The sequence below is a fragment of the Cibotium barometz genome, chromosome 3, assembly GCF_041138505.1.
Source record: "Cibotium barometz isolate CiBa-2024 chromosome 3, ASM4113850v1, whole genome shotgun sequence".
NCBI lineage: Eukaryota > Viridiplantae > Streptophyta > Polypodiopsida > Cyatheales > Cibotiaceae > Cibotium > Cibotium barometz.
The window spans coordinates 24,308,910-24,331,148 of NC_141048.1; the positions used below are offsets into that span (position 1 = coordinate 24,308,910).

The 22,239-nt window shown below is 46.8% G+C and overlaps 1 protein-coding gene across 9 annotated transcripts in view; it reads left to right on the plus strand.

Annotated features, from left to right (window-relative positions):
• The window catches only part of LOC147639861 (uncharacterized), a 168,933-nt gene extending 146,929 nt beyond the window's left edge, over nucleotides 1-22,004 (plus strand). For 8 of the 9 annotated variants that reach the window (XM_086774780.1, XM_086774789.1, XM_086774795.1 and 5 more), the window contains 2 exons: nucleotides 21,045-21,547; nucleotides 21,630-22,004. In XM_086774780.1, coding sequence (XP_086630906.1) covers nucleotides 21,045-21,455 — 411 coding nt within the window. In that variant the 3' untranslated portion in view covers nucleotides 21,456-21,547; nucleotides 21,630-22,004. Of the gene's footprint in view, nucleotides 1-21,044; nucleotides 21,548-21,629 lie in introns of those variants that run through there. The other variant, XM_086774820.1, reaches the window with a different exon arrangement.
• The last annotated feature ends 235 nt before the right edge of the window (nucleotides 22,005-22,239 follow it).

Below are 22,239 nucleotides of genomic sequence, written 5' to 3' on the forward strand. Positions count from 1 at the left end.
ATGTATGGCGATGAGAGGAGGGAAGAGGTGTCTTGCACAAAGTGGTGTGAGAAAAGAGGCGGGGGCAGAGGCGAGGGTCGATATCAATGTTGATGGCAAGGGGGAATTCGCACGAGGGGGCGGGGGGGAGAGGGGTGTGGGTTGGATGATGATGGCACTAGTGAACGCAAAAGGGAACGGGAGTGCTGATGGATGCCGATGGCGATGATGAACGGAGAAGGGCACGGGGATGTTGGAGAATGCCAATAGCGATGATGATGGCACTGGTGAGGACGCTGGAGAGACCGATGTCATGGGAGAGGGGGGTGAGGGGATAAAAAACAATAGTGTGTGTACAGGCTGTTGGAGCAAGGCACCTGGCAAGAATGATCGCTGATTTTGGAGGTTTATCAGCATGTCGAAGAGTGGGATGATGGGGCTTCGAGGAGACAAAAGGATGGAGGTGATGAAGAGAGAAAGGTGAGAGAATCGTTGAAGGCAGCAAGCAGAAGCAAAGGAGAGACTTGGAGCAGCCAACAATGATCCAACACAGTAAAATGATGAATGAAATAAATGGCAAAAGGCATGTTCTTATATACAGCACAAATAGCCAAGTTGGCCAATAAAAGAAACCCACCGACGACTAGTGAAAAATACCTACAACTGGGGAAAAGTGCCTAAAAATATGGGAAAGATTACCCACGATTGAGTAAAATACATTAGATAAATATGCTGCATAAGTGGTGCAATAAATGGGATAAATGTTGGAGATGAACACAATCCAACACCTCTCAGCTCCAGCACGGTGGGCCGACTCCCATACAGGTCGAGAGTTGATCAATAGAATCTCGAGGACGAGGTTTGGTGAAGACGCTAGTTAGGTTGTCGTGAGAGGAACAATACTCCAGAGAAATGATGTCATCAACAACCAGCTCACGAACAAAGTGAAAATGGACCTCAATGTGTTTGATCATGCCATCAAAAGATGAAGTTTGAGCCAACGCCAAGGCTATTTGTAAGAATGCGAACAGAGGAGTCCGAAAGAACATCAAGATTACTCATCATCTACATCAACCATAATAGCTCACAGCAAGTATCCAAAATAGGCCCAGTACTTAGCCTCAATAGAAGAAATTGAGACTGTATCCTGCCTCTTGGATCACCAGAAAATGAGGCCGGAGCCTAAAGTGAAGCAATAACCAAGAGTGGGCCGCCTAGTATCTTGGTCACCTACCCAATCAGCATCAAAGTATCCAACAAGCTTAGTGCCTCTTCTGAAAGAGAGACCATAGTCCAAGGTACCAAATAAGTATCGAAGAACCCTAAGAGGGGCCTGCCAATGAGAGTGTCGAGGAGTGGAAGAGAACTGACTAAGAACACTGACACTAAGAAATTTTGGTCCTAGTATAAGTCAAGTGAATAAGAGAAACCACAAGCCTCCAGTACTATGTATTGTCCTCAAAGATGGGAGTAGAATCTTCTCGGGAAAGCTTGGAGTTAGGATCAATTGACAGGAAAGAGGACGGCACTCTGTCATCCAAATGTCTCGAAGAGCTGTTGTAGATATATGTACTCGCTAAGGAAAACTCCATCAAGATTTTGATAGACCTCCATACCAAGAAAGTAGTGGAGAAGTCCTAAATCAATCATCTCAAAAGTGAGCTAAATCTGACCGGAGCTGTTCAATCTTGGCAAGATGAGAGCCAGTGATCAACAAATCATTAACATAAAAGACAATCAAACCAAGCAAAGCATCCTAAGCAAAGACAGAGAGATTGTTGTTTGCAAAGCATCTCTGGAAGCCAAGGAAAAGAAAGAACGCATCAATCTTATCAGACCATGCCGTGGGTGCCTATTTCAAACCATAAAGGGCTTTGTGCAATATATACACCTTACCCTTGTGTCCAGGAACTTGGAAACCTGGAGACTATTCAACATAGACCTTCTCATGCAAGTTGCCTTTGAGAAAGGCAAACTTGGCATCCATCTGTTAAACCAGCTTGAGAGCATGAGCGGAGAGAGCAAGAATTGTCCAGATAGTGGTGTATCTAGCTGTAGAGGAATACCCTCAATCTGAGAATACCCCTTTGCAACCAATCTATCTTTGTGTTTGTCGTCCAGAGAACCATTGGCATGAAACTTGGTCTTAAAGACCCACTTGACACCAATGACCTGCCTATGCAAAGGCCGGTCCACAAGCTCCCATGTACCCATGACCTGCCTATGCAATGGAATCAATCTCGGCCTCCATGGTTGCCTGCCACTTAGGAAGAGCAAGTGCCTCTTTAGCTGTAGTAGGCTCGTATGACTGCACCACATTACTCATCAAGGCGAGGTTATAGGAATGACAAACCTGATGTAATCTCCGTGCCTCTATCAAAGGTGCTGCTGAGGAGTCAACAAGATGATGAAGATCAAGATCGAAGAGATGAGAGTTACAAACAATGGCTTCCATCCATCGGGGAATCCTAGGGGCAATCTTTCGTCGTCGCACAAAAGAAAGAGGAGTAGGAGACGTTGAGGGCAGAGAAACTTGGGGTGGAGAAGTTGAGGGTGGAGAAGGTGAGGGAGGTGGGGGTGCCACGGAAGAAGAGGTAGAAGCAGGAGGATGAGGAACCTCTATGGTAAACTCGGGGTGAGACTGGGAATCATCGGACGAGGGTTCAACAAAGTGAACATCGCGGGAAATCACTAAGGATTTCTTCTCCGGATCCCATAATCTATAAGCTTTTTATTGAGAGCTATAACCACAAAATTCTCACTTCCTAGATTTGGGAGGATCAAATTTGGACCTAGAAAAATCAGGGATATGAGCATAGGCATCACAGCCAAAAACCCTAAGATGTGAAACTGAAGGTTTCTGTCTTGTAAAAGCCTCCTTCCCTTACATATTAGCAACTACGTTTGTGGGAGAACGGTTGATGATGTAAATAGCAGTGGTCACAACATCTCCCCAGAAAGAGGGAGGAAGATCGGAAGAAGAAAGCATGGTATGGGAAATCTCCTGAACAGTCCCATTTTTGTGTTCAATCACACCATTTTGTTGTGGAGTGCCAGGTGTAGAGAACTGACAGCCAATACCTTTCTCAAAACAAAAGTTGCGGAAGACTCAATTCTCCTTCATTGTCCGAACGGACTTGTCGAACCTTCTGTGTGGTTGCATTCTCAACCAGAGCCACCCACTCTTGAAAGCGGGAGAAAGCTTGACGCCAAGAGATACACCCAAACTTTATGTGAGCCACCCACTCTTGAAAGCGGGAGAAAGCTTGACGCCAAGAGATACACCCAAACTTTATGTGAGAAACCATCAATAATAAGCATGAAGTACCTGGCACCACCCTAGGTAGTAGCCCGCATGGGACCGCACAAGTCCGTATGTATAAGCTCCAAGATGTGAGAAGCCCAATGAGTAGCGTCGTGAGGGAAAGGCTCTCTGTGTTGCGTGCCATGCAAACAAGCCACACAAGTGGAGTGGGAGGGTTTCAGCCGCAGAAGACCCTCAAACAACTACTGAGAAGACAATCGAAGACGAGCATAGTTCAAGTGCCTGTAGCGAGCATACGACAACATTGTATCCACCTGAGCTACCAAGGCATGATAGCTTTGAAGAAGTTGTAGCAAATGAGAGTACGACTCATTCAACGAGCCACCAAAGTCCTTGCAACCTGTAAAGACCGCCTTGTACACCTATGGCAACAATCCACAAGGTGCTGGTGTCAATGACCTCAAGAACTGAACTATCAAAGTACACATCATATCCTCTCTACAATCTGAAACATTGAGAGAAAATTGCTAGAGAGCTTGGGAATATAAAGCACATCTCGATGGTAGAAGGCTGGCCAAGAGAAGAGTTAAGTGTAGGCCCAATGGGGCATGCAATGACAGACTCAACCATGTGTCCAAGAGATAAAGATATAAAGAGAGAGGGGAGAGAGAAAAGGGAATGGGGACCTTGCACAGTACACCACGCTGAGCAGGGAACAGGCCCTGCCACCTTTCAGGAATTTATTCAAGAACAATCCACAGGCATGCTAGCCAAGATCAATACAATCAATGAATACAAAACAAATAGATATGCCAATGTAGGATATCCAAGTTGATGTCAATGTCAAGGCACAAGATCTCTATTGCCGAGCACACCACGAGGATGACCCACAAGAATCGCTCACGGGGCTAGTACCAGATCCAATATCCAAATCCAATGAATCCAAATCCAAGTTCTAGTTCTAGATCCAAGCTCCATGTCTAAGCTCTATGTTCCATGTCCAAGCTCTATGTCCAAACTCCATGTTCACATTCCATGTCCAAGCTCTATGTTCAAGTTCCATGTCCAAGCTCTATGTCCAAGTTCCATGTCCAAGCTCCATGTTCATGTCCAAGCTATATGTCCAAGTTCCATGTTCATGTCCAAGTTCAAGTTTTCATGTCCAACCCGTGTCTTGTTGACGAAGTACACAAGGGATATGGGCAAGAGACGAAGCTTATGATGACCAGTTGTAAACTCTGTTGCCCAATCTTGAGTAGAAAACAGTCCACAGAAGTCGTTTAGTTGGCATATGATCTAGGACAGAATTGACGGCAACACAGCAGGGAATAGCAGATAAACGTATAGTGCAGTCAGCAGCTCCAGTTGTCATTCAACAGTTATGTGAAAGCTGTATGGCACACAATAAAGGTGGGCAGATTCAGCCAGCAGTAGTGCTGATCTTGCTCAGGCGGTTGACGGAGGGGTTTTAGCCAAATGCTGGCAGCAGCTGGCAAGCGCAGGAGGTACGATGGCAGACAGGAGCAAGCATACAGCAAATCTGCAGTGCACAGCAGGTGTATGGCAGTGAACGATGTTGGTGATGATCAACGTTGATAGCCACGCTTTGATGATCTTGTTCATGGTACTACAAGAGAAGTCTAATCCTTTTTATACTTGTAAGAGACCCTGAATTTTGCCAAAAAGCCTTCATGCTTTTGCTTTGCCTTTTTATGCTTTGCTTTTCCCTTTTTGCCTTTGCTTTTTCTCTTTTTACTTTTATTAATAAAATATCACTCAATTTTTGGTGCTTTGCTTTTCTAGCTTAAAGGCCTTGCTTTTCTGGCTTAAAGGCCTTGCTTTTTGGCCTTAGAGCTGCTTTTTGAGAAAGCGCCTTTAAGCGTTTTGGTCCAGCTGAGTCTCCTCTTTCCAATGGTGCCCTTGGCTCGTGGTCAACCCTGTTTGACTTTTTGTTTTTTCTTGCTTTTTGACCAGGAATGATGCTTTTTGTTAATCAAACCTTATGGACCCTATCCCCATGTCTTCTTCCACCTATCTGGTGTCCGAGCATGAGTTTCATCATGTGAAACAGAGCTAGGAGGGCCAAATAGCTACTTTCCCTCCCTCTTACATCACAGTTGCCCTCAATTGCAGACCGCAAGTGTTCCAAGCATGTCTATCTCTTCCAAGTACATCCATATGTCCGTGGTATATCCATATGTCCCTGGTACATCCATATGTTCCTGGTACATCCATATGTTTCAAGGTACATTAAGTACATCCATATGTTTTTTTTTTCCAGAAAGCAGACTTCTATTAAGTATGAAATTTTTTTACAAAATGGAGATATCACACCAAGCAAGGAGGAGATCTCAACCAATCAGGAATCCTATGCTGCCAATAGGGTCCCGAATGAGAGGATGTGAAAAAGATACCAATGTCCCACTCTCTCATAAACTGGCCGCACTTCCCCTCCGCAGCCCTCGAAGATCCCTGGATTCTGGCCCAGGTAGCCATAATGGTGTGAATAATATCACTCCAAATCCTGCAAAGACACTGAGAAATAAGAATGGGAGTACCCTCAATGGCCTCAGTGCATCTAGCGTTCCAGATATTCTAGGCTGAGATGCTAGCAATAATCTCCCAAGAACTGTCTAACCTCTGTGCCGGAGGGACAAAGTGTGAAAGTGGCAAATCCTGAAGACAACACTGCCAAGTAACTCCTTGCCTAACCATAATGGCCAAGCTCCTGTCAGTCCCCTCAAATCTTAGTTGAGGCCCAGATTGTGTCAACCAAATGATAGAACCAACAGAAATGATAGCATCCCTACCAAAGAGGTGTGCAATCGCAGACCAAATCCTCTGTGCTTCCCATAAACAATGGTAAACTGACTCCGAAACTCCTGCACATCTAGGGCATTTTGGGCAAGCACCAGTATAACAGACCTCCAGTGATTGGTGGCCAGACCACCATGAAGGGAAACCCAGATAAAGGAGGAAATCTGTGGCTTCCTATAAGAATGCCACAATCTCCGCCAAAATACCCTCTGAATGTCAATCGAAATGCCGTAAGACTTCCAATGGGGTCTAAGAGTAGGGACACTCTGAATGTGTCCCACGATAAGATGTCTGGCACTCCGCACCGTATAACTGAAAAAAGGCATGCTTTTCAAAGGGTTAGAAGCATCCTTCCACTCCCTGGGGGGGTTGGGGGGGGGGGGTGGGGTCGGTCAACAAAGACGTGCTTCCCTAACCTGCCAACAACTCTGACTGGACGAATCTGGGGGCCCTCAATAAGGTCCTGCACATCACATCTCTCCGGCTGCCATCCATCTTGGACAGAAAAAAAAACCGGTACATCATCCTCCCTAGGGAAGGAGAGACCCATAACCTGAAGAGGAACACCTATCCCAGAAGAAACCCCACACCAAGAATGATGACGACCTTCCAAAAAAGATCCAGTAATCCTGTGGTGGTTGGGAATGGCTGCATCAATCTGTGCAATCCTCCGGCTAGAGCCTCTCAAATGCTGCATGAAATCCAATCTCTGCACCTCAGTGAGGCTCTGAAGCCCCTTCCAAGCCAGCACTGTGGGGCATAGGGTCTCCCAGCCAGCCCAAAGAATATGCATAGGTGTCCCAAGAGGCCTACCATGCATATCTCAGATCAAATCATTCCATAGAATGGGCTGTCGATTAACTTCCTCCGCTGAACGCGGGGGGATGTGTACCAAAAAATTCTGAGGCAGTCCCAGGCCTGTAGGATGGACCTAACCAAGGGGGACGAATGGGAGCGGTGAACTGCATCCGAAAAAATAAAGCGTGAGCTGAGAGTCCAGTCACCTCCGCGAACAGGGACACTTCGTGATCTGCTGCATGAGAAAGTTCTTCCACGGTTTAGTGCTTGGAAGAAAGCCCCTAACAACAAGCTTACAGAGAAAAGCTTTACATTGCACCTCAGGGTCAATGATATTCAATCCCCCTTCCTGCTTAGGCCTAATAATGGTTTCCCAAGCAACTCTGGCCGCCCTGGTGTGTGCATTTCCATCAAGCCCTGACCAAAGAAAGTTCCGAATAAGGCGACGAAGCTGGCCAATGCAGCCCTTATGAAAAATCCAGCACAAAGCAATAAACCAAGCCATGGCTAGCAAAACTTCGTTAACTACCAAAGCTCTAGAGGCCAAGTCGAGCTTCCTCCTACTCCAGCGATGAAGTTTGCTTTAAATGCTTAAGAGCACTGGAGCAAACTGTTGTGCAGGGGAGATGTCAACGCCCACCTGACAACCAAGGTATCTCGCAAAGCATCCTCTCTCAATCCAAGTAAAACCAACATCTGTACCCCGATCTGCAAGAGGAGAATCACTGATGCAAAAACCAACTGATTCATGCCAATTGATAGTAGCTCCTGCTGCCAAACAAAAGGCCTCCAAGGCTGTCCGGAAAGCACATAAACAAGCATGTGAAGCCTCAAGGAAGCGCCGTATCATCTGCTAACTCAGAGTCGAAAAACTCTTCCTTTGTGCATAAAGGCAGCCTGAGACCCACGACACCAGGGGCAGCGCGAAGAAACCTGCTCATAGCCTCAGCTACAATAAGGTACAGTAAGGAGCGAGGGGACAACCCTACCTCACCGAACGGGAAATCTGAAAACTCTCGCCGCGCCCCCCACAAGCTAAAATAGTGCTATGAGCCTCCCTATATAGGCAGGACACCCCTCTGATCCAGTTTTGGGAAAACCCCATGTGTGCCATAGTGCCCTCCAAAAAATCCCAATCCACTCTGTCATAAGCTTTTTCAAAATCAAGCAAAAGAATGGCAAGAGGCTGCTTACTAGACTTTGCCCACTCGACAACTTCCCAGAAAGAAAAGATGTTATCAAATATACTCCTTCCTTGGAGAAACCCATTATATGTATCATGGATAGTCCTTTGGAGAATCGGCTACAACCTTATACTCAAGGCTTTAGCTAAGATCTTATATGCACATCCAAGGAGAGTGATGGGCCTCCATTGCTTGATGTCAATCTTGTCCCCACTCTTGGGGATAAGTGAATCAGCCCCTCCGTGAGCCACATTTCCTGAAGAGCAACAGTGATAGCATCTCCAATATGATCCCAGATAAGAATAAAGAAGGCGGGAGAGAGACCATCATACCCGACAGCCACATTTCCTGAAGAGCAACAGTGATAGCATCTCCAATATGATCCCAGATAAGAATAAAGAAGGCGGGAGAAAGACCATCGTGCCCTGGGCATGAAGCACTGGAAAGAGCATAATGTGCGTGAAGGAATTCATCCTTCGAGAAAGGGGCATCCAAGGAAGAACACACGTATTTGTAATGAGCCTGGGCATGCGCTCCCAAACTTTTTGCCGTGCCACATCTCTCGGAGGAGACGGGACCTCTGCAGTCAACAAAGACCGATAAAAATCTGAAGCAATACCCCTTACCTTATCAGGCTCAATCTGAACCTCACCCTGTGAATCCTGCAAGTACCTCACAGAATCCTTGCTATGGGAAGGCCTACGTGCTGAAAAAAATCTTTGTTGCATCTGCCACCCATCTGAGTCCAAAAAGCCTCGTTCGCATGAAACGCGAACTCAGCCCTCTTGTCCATGGCCAACTGTAGCGCTACTCTAACTGTGGTCAAGAGGTTTGTAATCCAAGACGCATGTGGATGCCTTTCATGTTCCCTCTGAAGAGCAGCAATCCTACGCCTAATAGCTCTCTCCTTGTCCAGAGCCTCCTTCTTCTTGGACAAGGCAACGCTATGATAATGATGGCTGGTCCTCTCAAGAGCCAGCGCAATATTATGACGATCAGGACTGTCACAAGATCTCCATCTCTCTCTGATCTCAAGGGAGATGTCAGCATCTAGATAAAGAGAGTTAGGGATACAGACACGGGGAGAAGCCGAGCGAGCCCCAGGCACCCTGAGACACAAAACGACGGGGCAATGATCGGATTTGGTGGTGCCAGGCATAATAGCAATGGTGCCTCCTCTGTCCAGGGACCAATCATCCACATAAAGTCTGTCCAGATGTGCAAAGATGCTCTCATCCTCGCTCTTGCGGTTATGCCAAGAGAAAGATAAGGAGTTTGGCCTTCTCTGGAAGTCATCCTCAGTCCAGCAATCCCTGCCAAAAAAAGAAAGCGTGAACCTCTCCCATGAGGTTTGCTCCAAAGGGTGTAAACCCCCTTCGCGTCCACCCTTCTTGTCAAGATTCCCAATTTATGACCCTCATGCATGATCAAGATCCACTATGCTCTAGCAGGGATGATAACACCGTGCCCAATAACATGAGGCATAACAAATCCTGCCACTGAAATGCAAACACCGCCTCTAGTCCCAACAGCCGAGGACCAAAAGGTGTGGCCAAAAAGCATCTTACCAGTTTTGCCACACTGAGATCTATCCAATTTGTGTTCCTGCAACAAAATTATATCCATAGACCCTCCTATAACAGAGCAGGGTGAAGCTGGTCCTTCAGAAGGCGCTTCCTACCACGGGTGGGAAGCCCTCCAAGCCCTCCAAGGCCCTGAACATTCCATGAGACGATTCTCATGGAAGAGAAGAGGGTTTGACCCCCGATCTAAGAAGACAATGGGCAGCTTGAGGACGCCTCTCATATTACTGGAGGACGGGATATTCCACAGGCCAAAGTCCACTGACATTCCCTTGTCCGAGGCCCTACACAGTACCTGCATATGTATGAGAACCTATACGCCCTGCGGGGCATCAAGGGCAATGGCATCATGCTGAAAATCCTGCAATACATGATCCCCACTGCGCTGAACATCCTGCATATGGCCCCCTCCAAGTAGAGAGGACTCAACAAAATCATCCTGATCTGATATATCATCTCCCTGCAAAGATGCATGAGCTGATTTATCATCCTGATCTGATATATCATCTCCCTGCAAAGATGCATGAGCTGATACATCCCTCTGCCCAGAAACATCATCTATCTGAGGTACAAGATCCGAGGAGGTCTTCCCATCAATCGCACCAAAGGGAGGGGGGGGGTGCGTGAGACGGGTCGCCACACCTAGCGGACTGTAGGACGGGAAGGATCCAAGGGAGGTGGCGCCTGAGAAGCACACTTGCGAGGCCTCCTGCGACCCCGAGCCTGAGGGAAATCTCAAGCAAAGTGACCCTGTTGGTGACAGACCCAACACTGATCGGGTTTACCTGCAATCTCCATACGTTGCTTCAAAGGACCACTAGGGCCCGGAAGCAAAACATAGTCCTCAAAGAGCTCACTGTCACAGGCAAGAACCATGACCCTGGGGACAGCATCCGCCGAGGCAGTGACCACCTGAGCAGAAGATGTCGGCAAGGTGTGGAGGGGGGGCACTTGAAGAACCAGCCCAAAGGCGGACCCAATGGCCTCTAGCATAGGCCAATATGCGCGAGGAAGACCTGAGAATCTAAGAGTAATCGGGAAACGGTTCCGGTCTTTCTCAACAGGGTCAAAGTAGCTGGAGTAGGGAAGGAAAAAAACCTTCCTCGGGCCCAATGGCAAAGGGCTTCCCTTCAAAACCTCTGAGGCTGCATCCTTAGAATCAAAATCCACTTGGAAGAAACCTCTTCCAAGCAACCTGACATCTCGAGAGAGGCCGGAGGGCAGAGCCGCCAGGACCCAATCCTGAGCCTGGAGACGGGAAGGGTGAGATCCAAAGATTCTAGCAATGAGGGTCGTTTTGGAGTCTTTTCTCGATTTCAGCGAAGAGGACCGCGAGCTTGGCTTCGGCAAAACAATGGTTCGCCGGCCAAGGGAGAATGATTAGCCATGATGCTAATCGAAGAAAAAGGCCGACTTGAACCCGGATGAGGAGCAATCCGAACCAAGGGGAAGAGAGAGGTAAGGAGGCGGAGGAAAGGAAGGGAGGGTGGAGAAGGGAAAAGCAAAAAGGAAAGGGAAGCAAGGGGAGGGGAAGATGAGTGGACACACAGGCGAAGTTGGGCGGGGGAAGGGCTGCGCAGAGGGATGAGGCGGAGGAAGGAGGGGAGGCGGGGAGAGGCTGCACAACAAGGGCTGTGCAGAGGGATGAGGCGGAGGAAGGAGGGGAGGCGAATCAACGCAAACAAGAGACAACAGCGGGAGGAAGAAGGGCGGGCAGAGGCAGGGGCAAACAACGGTGGAGGAAGGATGGGAGACGGAGGGGTGCAAGCCAAGGTTCGGAGAGCTAAGCGATCTCTTGATACATCCATATGTTTCAAGGTACTAGCCCCATCTGGTGAGCTTGTGCATCTGATCTTCTGCTCCTCTGCAACATCTTTATGCCTTTCTTTGACCAATGTCCTTGTTCTTCATGGTACATGTTCTTCATAGCCTGTCACATATGTTAGATATAATAAATGCATACTCACCTTTTGCAAAAACTACACACAAGCTAGTCAACAAACAAGTATGTATCATTCGCGTCTATTGGGTATTGCCAGGTAGTCTGGAGCCCAATGGACTATCACATGCCATAAATCCAAGCATTGTCCACACATCAAAAACAGCACACAAAGTCAAAGAAATTCAAACATACATCAGTATGCAGTGCACAAGTAATGATCCTCCTGTTCATGGATTGTACTGTCTGGTTTCATCGAAACCATGCTGAGCCATCTGGCCACTAGGACTGCTCAAACTATCCTCAAGGCCATTTGATCACTAGGACTGCCCGAGAGTTCATCAATAGTCATCTGGGTCATCTGGTCGCATTGACCACCCGACAGTGAAATCTAATATAGTCATCTGGGGCATCTGGTCGCAATGACCACCTGACTACAAAATCCAATACAGTCACTTGGGCCATCTGGTCGCAATGATTGCTCGACTGTGAAATCCATTATAGTCATCTGGGCCATCTGGTCGCAATGACCGCCCGACTACGAAGTCCAAGATATCTGGCATTGTTGCCATCCAATGGGTCATCTGGCATCGCTGCCTCCCATGTACAAATCTTGATCCTTGGGCTATCCAACATCGTTGCCACCCAACTAGAGCATGTCTACGTAACCATTATAAGCAGAATAATGATCAATTCTATTATATACAATGAAGAGGGCTAGAGGCACAATCCCTCCCTCTTGAATCTGTCTTGATCGCAAGACGTCTATATCTGTACTTCAAATACATCTGGACCAACCACTTCCTCATAAGCTCGAAGTATGTCTAGATAGTCCTAGAAGTACTCCTCTGGCATCCATTTGCATCCAATAGCGAATAATTCTTGAATTCCAAGAGGAACCTTCTGACCACTATCTTTTCTCTTTTTCTCACAGAATGAAACAAAATCTGTTCTGGCTCTTCCACCCCTGGTGGATCCTTCAAAACAAGTTCCTCTCGGGATAACCTATACATGGTTTCAATAAATTGTCATGGAAAACTTTATATATCTTCCAATGATCTGAAAGGTCCAACCGATGACATACATGGTTGATCTTCTTGGTATCCTGAATGGTCCATATATCATCATTCCCTGACTTTGGCAATCCAAAGATAAAATCCATAGCAATTTTCTCCCATAGATCATTCAATGGGTGCAATAATCCTGTTGGTATTTGTCTATCAAACTTAACCTTCTGACAAACCAAACATTCTCGAATCATAAAGGTCCTCATAGTAGGCCAATAGAAATAGCTCTCCAAAGCTTAAGTGTAGTCAAGGTGTCTCTATGCCCCATGTAGGAAGGAGTGTGGCACTTTTCCATTACTTTGGCCTCAATTCCTTGTGTTACACATGACCTGGGTTTATATCATAAGAAAACCCTTCTTGATGACATAAAAAGTCACCAAATCTATATTCTATAATATGTTCCAAAACATCTTTGAAATCCTCTTTGGTAGCATAAGGATCCTTCATCAAAGTGAAATCCATATAGTAACCCATAGAAACTGCATGGCTCAGGGGTCTCCGAGATAATGCATCTGCTACCTTGTTATCTTTGACGTTCATAGGCCACAACATGGCCTTCTTGGTTCAAGTCTGCTCCAATTCAATCTCATCATGTTCAACCACAAAAAGATCTAGAATAACCAACATTGATCCTTTGCTAGCATAAAATCTCAATGCTTCAAAAGAGTTATGTTTCAGCTTTGGTCCACAAGGATTCCACGACTTCATATGTCGAAACATGCAATGAGCTAAGCACCACTACAAACCACTCGTTTAACTTCCTAGCATGATGTCAATCTGGTGATTTTCTGATCTTTCTGGCTTCTTGCTTTGGCTTGACAGGCCAATTTGCAACCATATGTCCCTTGTTTCCACATTGAAAACACTGCCCTTCTTTGGCATATTCTTCATATTGCTCAAGGGACAATCTTCTTCAAAAGAGTGGGGGTTTGTCTCCACTCCCATCCTTCTTCTCGAGACAGTCGGCTTCTTGATGGAAATCGGTCTTTAAACTTTTTCTTTTGAGATGGATTCCGATTGTCATTCTTTGTCTTGCCATCCATCCAAGGCATGTACAAGGCCTCGGCTTTGCAAAGCCTTGTCTTGAGCTTCTTCCAATGTCTTTGGTCCTGCCATGTAAAGTGCTTGCATAAGCTTAGGTTGCAATCCATTGAGAGACCTACGCATTTCCATTAGTGATGGAATGGGGGTATAAGAAGTAAACTTCAAAAAAGACAGCTAAAAAGTTGTTAAGGTATGATGCCACATTCTTACCAACTTTCTGCTTTACCTCATCTTCCTTTTGCATATCAGCTTCAAAGTTTGCGGGTAAAAACTTCTTATTGAACATGAAAAGCATCCGCATGCGTCTTGGATTCTAGACCTCTTGACCACAGTTAGAGCAGAGCTGCAATTGGCCATGGACAGGAGGGCTGAGTTCGCGTTTCATGCGAACGAGGCTTTTTGGACTCAGATGGGTGGCAGATGCAACAAAGAGTTCTTTTCAGCACACAGGCCTTCCCATAGCAAGGATTCCGTGAGGAGCTTGCAAGATTCCCATGGTGAGGTTCAGATTGAGCCTGATAAGGTAAGGGGTATTGCTTCAGATTTTTATCGGTCTTTGTTGATTGCAGAGGTGCCCTCTCCTCCAAGAGATGTGGCACGGCGGAAAGTTCGGGAGTGCATACCCAGGCTCATTACAGATGCTATGTGTTCTTCCTTGGATGCCCCTTTCTCTCGAAGGATGAATTCCTTCACGCACTACATGCTCTTTCGAGTGGTTCATGCCTAGGGGATGATGGTCTTTCTCCCGCCTTCTTTATTCTTTTTTGGGATCATATTTGTAACACGCGGAAGCTCTGAGAGTCTTCTTTCAGCCCTAAACACCACTGGAGACCATCTGATGCAAAACGCAGATATGGAGAGAGAGTAGAGAGAGAGAGATGTGCTGGAAATTCAGTATATTTCATATAGTACAAAAAGGGTACTCTAGTTCTACAGCCAGAGGCTGCCTTATAAAAGGTGAACATCACCAAAATCTAGCCTAATACTTGATCCACTCCATAGGGGAGAGAATGATTCTAATAATGAGCACACCCTTCCTTTTATAGTAGTCTTGGACACTTTGGTGTACTGGCCGACTGCTGGTCGGCCAGTCTTATATGCTTTAAATGCCCCTTTTTAGCGCTGCCTGACTGGTGGTCTTCTTCGATCCTTAGTCGCCACTGCCGCCTTGTCCTCTGGAGCACCTGCAACCACCTTGCCCCCTTTGGTACAGCCGACAACACCAAGTCTTGCAGCCGATAGGGTTTTTCCCCTTGCTCATCATGCACCGACTCCTGCCTTCCTCTGGTTCAGCCGACCAGTGCTGGTTCAGCTGACCCCATGTCCTAGCTCCTAACGCATGGTCATGAAGCTCCTCCAGGCCTTGCTCTGAATCCACCTTTGTCCTCTTGTGCTCCTAGCTGGTTCATAGTCTTTATCTGGCTGCCTCCTCTGGATCAGCACTTGAGAAGGTACATGGCATTGATCATGCACATGACAATATTGGAGATGCTATCACTGTTGCCCTTCAGGAAATGTGGCTATCAGGTATGATGCCGCCATACCTCACAGAGGTGCTGATTCACTTATCCCCAAGAGTGGGGACAAGACTGACATCAAGCAATGACTCTCCTTGGATCTGCATATAAGATCTTAGGTAAAGCCTTGAGTATAAGGTTGTAGCTGATTCTCCAAAGGACTATCCATGATACACAGAATAGATAGTCCTTTGATATATTTGATAACATCTTTTCGTTCTGGGAAGCTGTCAAGTGGGCAAAGTCTAGTCAGCAGCCTCTTGCCATTCTTTTGCTTGATTTTGAAAAAGCTTATGACAGAGTGGATTGGAATTTTTTGGAGGGCACTATGGCACACATGGGGTTTTCCCAAAACTAGATCAGAGGGGTGTCCTGCCTATACAGGGAGGCTCATAGCACTGTTTTAGCTTGTGGGGGGCGCGGCGAGCGTTTCCAGATTTCCCGTTTGGTGAGGCAGGGCTATCCCCTCGCCCCTTTACTGTACCTCATTGTAGCTGAGGCCATGAGCAGGTTTCTTCGGGCTGCCCTTGGTGTTGTGGGTCTCAGGCTGCCTTTATGCACGGAGGAGGAGTTTTTGGACTCTGAGTTAGCAGATGATACGGCATTGTTCCTTGAGGCTTCACATGCTTGTTTATGTGCTTTCCGGACAGCCTTGGAGGCCTTTTGTTTGGCAGCAAGAGCTACTATGAATTGGCATAAATCAGTTGGCTTTTGGATCAATGATTCTCCTCATGCAGATTGGGGTACAGATGTTGGTTTTACTTGGATTGAGAGAGGATGCTCTGCTAGATACCTTGGTTGCCTGAGGAGTTTTTTGGTACACATCCCCCCGTGTTCAGCGAAGGAAGCTAACCGGCAGCCCATTTTGTGGAATGATTTGATATTAGATGTGCATGGTAGGCCTCTTGGGGCAGCTATGCATATTCTTTGGGCTGGCTGGGAGACTCTATGTCCCACAATGCTGGCTTGGAAGGTGCTTCAGAGCCTCACCGAGGTGCAGAGATTGGATTTCACACAGCATTTGAGAGGCTCTAGCCGGAGGATTGCACAAATTGATGCAGCCATTCCCAACCACTCGATTACTGGATCTTTTTTGGAAGGTCGTCATCATTCTTGGTTTGGGGTTTTTTTCTGGGACAGGTGTTCCTCTTCAGGTTATGGGTCTCTCCTTGCCTAGGGAGGATGATGTACCCGTTTTTTTTTGGTACAGGATGGATGGCAGCCGGAGAGATGTGATGTGCAGGACCTTATTGAGGGCCCCTAGATTCGTCCAGTCAGAGTTGTTGGCAGGTTAGGAAAGCACGTCTTTGTTGACCCCCCCCTAGGGAGGATCACAGAGAGTGTTAGCCTTTGGTTGTATGGTGGCTTCCCTATCAAACATTTGCATTGGGACCCCGGTGAGTGGGAGTGGAAGGATGCTTGTAACCCTTTGAAAAGCATGCCTTTTTTCAGTTATACGGTGCGGAATGCTAGATATCTTATCTTGGGACACATTCAGAGTGTCCCTACTCTTAGACCCCATTGGGACTCTTACGGCATTTCGATTGACATTCAGAGGGTATTTTGGCGGAGATTGTGGCATTCTTATAGGAAGCCACAGATTTCCTCCTTTATCTAGGTTTCCCTTCATGGTGGTCTGGCCACCAATCAGTGGAGGTCTGTTGCTGGTGCTTGCCCAGCATGCCCTAGATGTGCAGGAGTTTCAGAGTCAATTTACTATTGTTTATGGGAATGCAGGGAAGCACAGAGGGTTTGGTCTACGATTGCACACCTCTTTGGTAGGATTAAGAGGGATGCTATCATTTCTTTTGGTTCTATCATTTGGTTGACACAGTCTGGGCCTCAACTGAGATTCGAGGGGGCTGATAGGAGCTTGGCCATTATGGTTAGGCAAGGAGTTTCTCGGCAGTGTTGTCTTCAAGATTTGCCACTTTCACACTTTGTCCCTCCAGCACAGAGGTTGGAGATTATTGCTAGCATCTCAGCCTGGAATATCTGGAAGGCTAGATGCGCTGAGGCCATTGAGGGTACTCCTGTTCTTGTTTCTCAGTGTCTTTGCAGGATTTGGAGTGATATTATTCACACCATTATGGCTACCTAGGCCAGAATCCAGGGATCTTCGAGGGCTGCAGAGAGGAAGCGCGGCCAGTTTATAAGAGAGTGGGACATTGGTATCTTTTTCACATCCTCTCATTCGGGACCCTATTGGCAGCACAGGGTTCTTGATTGGTTGAGATCTCCACCTTGCTTGGTGTAAAATCTCCATTTCGTAAAAATTTTCATACTTAATAGAAGTCTCCTTTCTGGGAAAAAAAAAACTAGAGAGGTACCATGACAATGCGAATGTGCAACATCATCCTCAAGGGTACAATCATCCTGTAACTGTAATGCAGCATCCTCCTATGAGGGATCCAAATCCTGTGCCTACAAAGCCTCATCCTCCAAAGAAGGATCAACGTTCTGTAAGGCAAGAGCTACATAAGGGTTGGGGTGCTCCACTAGGGGTGCAGGTGAAGGGGCAAGTAACCACAACCCAACGATGTGTGGTCTTCTGTCGCATAGGATCAATTGGAGTCTGGGCATCTGTAGAAGGCATCTGATGGGTGGGACCACACCGCCTCCTAGCATGGCCCCTCGATCTAGGACAATCTCTAGCAATGTGGCCATGTCGATGACAGATCCGACACTGGTCTAGTCTGCCTGCAATCTCCATCCTCTGGCAAAAATGAGAGCCATCAGGTCTCTAAGCATAATATGATGGTCGTCAAAAATCAATGGATGAGGAACAAGCACAAGGACCCGGGGTACACCATCAGAAGTGGCGGTAACAGTCGTGGAAGCTGAGGCGGGAGAGCGTGGAAGGGCCGGTACCTCTATAACCTGGCCAAAGGATGCCCCTATGGAAGCGAAAAGCTTCCAATAGGACCGAGGAAGAACAGGGAACTGCAGTGAGATCGGGGTAAGTCGCTGATCCTCCGCCACTGGATCAAAGCCCCCTTGGTACTGAAAAAAGAAAATCTTCCTAGGGCCAAGAGGGAAGGGGCTGCCGGCCAAAACCTGAGAAGTAGCTTCTAGAAAATGAAAGTCCACCTAGAAGAAGCCTTGACCAAGCAAACGAGTATCCTAGAAGTGCACAATCAGCTCCGAAGGGAGAGCTGCTAGAAGCCATTCATGGGCCTGCAAACGAGAGGGGTGGGAACTATAAACTCTCGCAACAAGGGTGGTTTGGACCTGAATGTCAATAACGTGCTGAAGAGAGGCGAGCTCGTCTTGCGAAAAATTAATGATTCTCCCCGGCGAGTGGGGGTGACGAAAGATTGGCTGTGGCAGAAGCCATAGAGCCAATCGACAATGGGCGGCCGACTTGAATCCAAATAAAAGATTGCTGCTGAATGAAAGAGGCGGGGGAGGGGGGGGGGGGGGGGGTGGGAGCAAGGAAGAGGAAGCGGCGGGGAGCGGAAGCAGGGCAAGAGCGGAGGTGGGGAAGGAGGCAGGGGACAAGCAGGTGCACCAAGGTAAATGCATGCAGGGGGCAGCAAGGGCGGGAGCAGAAGGGGCAGATGGCAAAGGAAAAAATGGGAGTAGAATGGGGGGCAGTGGGAGCAGAAGCAGGGGCAGCGGGAGGAGAGGGAACTGAAGCGGGAGAAGAAGGTGGGGCACCGGGAGCACAAGGGGGGGCAGTGGGAGCAGAGGCAAGGGCGGAAGCAGAAGGGGGGCAGCGGAAGCACAATGGGCAGAGGCAGGAGAACAAGGGGCAGCAAAGACAGAGGAGGGGGCGAGCAGAAGACGGTAGCAGCACAAGCACTCAGTTCAGCCCAAGCCATTCACCTCAGTAATCATCCTCTTTTGCCATGCATACTCACCGCCTTCTCACGAATACTCGCCTCTTCAAGCCATTCTAGTCGCTTCCCCCAACCTGCACACACCCCTCCAACCTCCTACTCACCTCCCACCAACCGTTCACGAGTTTCTCCCTGCAGTCCCTACAATAACAAGGAATGTGTTAGACAGCTGCAAGACTCGCAAGGAGTGCTCCACTCAGAGCCTGACATGGTCAGGAGGATTGCCTCAGATTTTTACTGTTGCTTATTATTTGCAGAGGCTCACTCCCCTTAAAGGTATGGGCATAGCAGAAGGTTTGGGAGACTGTGCCTAGCCTAGGCTGATTTTGGATGACATGTGTGCATTACTTGATACCCCTTTTTCCAGCAGATGAGCTTAGACATGCGATTCAGGCATTACCACATGGTAAACGTCCTGGGGAAGATGGCCTCTTTCCCACATTTTTCTGGGATGACATTGGGGATGAGGTCATTGTGGCATTACAAGATATGTGGAACACAGGCTCGATGCCTCCTTTTCTTACCGAGGGTCTTATCCACCTCATTCCTAAGGGTGGTGATAAGACTAACATTGCCTAGTGGAGGCCTATCACATTGCTTGGGACTGCATACAAAATTCTTGACAAGGCATTGTGCATGCGATTGCATCAAATGTTACAGATAGTCATTCATGGCGCACACAATGGATTCCTCAAAGGACGCATAACATCTTTCCCTTTTGTGAGGTGGTAGAGTGGGCCAAGGCAAGTAATCAACCTTTGGCAATCTTGCTACTTGATTTTGAGACAGCCTATGATAGAGTGGATTGGGACTTCTTAGAGGGTACTCTCGCACGCATGGGATTTTCTCAAGATTGGATCAGAGGTCTCTTGCCTTTATTGGGAGGCTCACAACATTGTGCTTGCTTGTGGAGGTCAAGATGAGCGCTTCGAGATTTCTCGCTCTGTATGGTAGGGCTGCCCCTTAGCTCCACTGTTGTATCTCATTGTTGCAAAAACTTTGAGCATTTTCCTTTACTCCAGTGCCAGAAAGTATCTTGATTGAGATTGCCACTGCTCACAAAGGAGGAGCTTTTGGACTCTGAGTTGGCTGATGACACAAAGCAATGTTTCTTGAGGCATTTTAATCATATCTTTGCTCATTTCTCACTGCCTTGGAAGAGTTTTGTCTAGCAGCAGGGGCCTTTATAAATTGGCATAAGTCTGTCGGATTTCGCGTCAGTGACCTTGAGAGGATCGATTGGGGCACAGATGTTGGCTTCACATGGATTGAGAGAGGACACACTGTCAGATATCTTGGATGCCAGGTCAGGATAGACATTACACCTGCCCAGCAGTTTGCCCATGTTGTCATGAGCATAAAGAAAAAGCTCCTTTATCAGAGCTCCTGGAAGCTCGATCTGGTGTCTAGAGCCCTGGTGGTAAACCAGGTGTTGCTTGCCGCAGCTTCCTATGTCACTCATTGTTGGTGTTATGACCGTAGATGCATTAGACAGTTGCCAAGGGTGATCTACAACTTCTTATAGTTAGGCGTTGATGGCACATCAGATACCAAGACCACAGTTTCCTGAAATATGCAAAAATCAGCTCTGCATCACCTTTGTCAATTGAAATGTGGCAGATTCAGCATGTCTTGCTTATGAGTGTGGGCTAGCTCCTTCTGGGTGGATTTAAATTGAAACTGTGATCTGCCCAAGCCTAGAAGACATCCCAAGATGATATAATCTAACATCCAGCCACATTATTTGACCATGAATGTGTATTTTTTTCTTTTTGTCTAAGTGTATCCACAGACATAATCCCACTCGTAAAAATAGTGGAGATGTCAACTGCCCGTCCCTGATGCCCCCTGTCCAGCCCTTGCTTGTGCAATGGAAAGGTATCTGTCTGTAAACACCCTTCCTAGATGTACTTCACACATGTCGTTTTCATAAAAGTACTCTTCCTGTTTTATTGTTGGGAGGCTTTTTAGATCATCAATTTGCTGATATTTGAATGATATATGCACAGGATGAACTTCTGGATGCTGAAATGCATATGAATGGAGAGGAAAGAGCATGTGAACCTTTTCCTCTAGAAAGTGACATGTTCTCTCAAATGGAGGGCCAAGTTCTCAATTCAACAACTTCAAATCATGTTTTAAATGGAAAAGTTGCCTTGAAAGTTACACCATTTAACTTTGAGGTCATGTCTATGGCACCTGCAACATATTCCCATACGCCAAACGCTGCGGTTTGCTGCAGTCAAGGAACTGTCCATAGATCATTGGAGTTTGGGGAATCTGGAAACTGGAGCAATAGCAGTGGTGTACATAGATTGAGTACACCTCTTTGCAGAAGTACACATGAAGGAGAGAATAGGGTGGTGGTTCCACTTGTTCTCATGAAGAACTTTCGTAGGGTGAAGGAAAAACCAGTTTGAAGTCACATGGAAAGAGAATCGCTAATGACTGCCAAATAATCCGAGGAGAAGCCGTGCATGTCTTCATATTCTACTTGAGAGAGGCAGTGAAGGTCAGCTGAAATCATTAACTGTTTGTTCCAAATTTTCGTTCTTCAAACTGTTAATGTTTATTTTTTGGATGCGCTCTTGCAGATTGTACTCTTAGCAATCTCCAGCCCAGTCGGTAAGGGTACCCAGCAAGAGGTAGCAAGTTCAAACCCCATTGGATCATCATGTTGAGGCATATCACGACTATAGCGCACAGGTCTAGGCATTGTCAGCAGGGGGTTATGGTGCGGCCGAGTGCTTTTTGTTATATCAAGAGATGTGCCCATATTTTGTTGAAGACTTATGTTTTCAATTTTTTTGTTGTCCTCGTTTTCCTGTCTGTAGTTATTAGAAATTTATCTAGCATAAACAATACAAATGTCTTTGAAGAGAGGAGGCCTTGAGGCACATGTCTTCAAAACTATTGTTATGTAGCTTTTCTAAGGTTGCTATGTGAGGCATGCAAATGCTTAGTCTTAAGTAGAACTTCTAAGTCCACTTAAATTTGGTTGGATATTCTATGTCTTCGAGAAGGTATAGCCATGTATGTGTGTTAAATAGAGTTGTATGTGTGTTTATGCTCTTTGGATTCAGTGCCAATCTAGACATTGTTATTCATTATGATTTGTGAATTGTCCTCTTGTCGTTACAAGTTAAGGGATATGTTTTATTATAATTATCTTCAACGTGTTCTTCCCAATTTGAAATTTCTTTA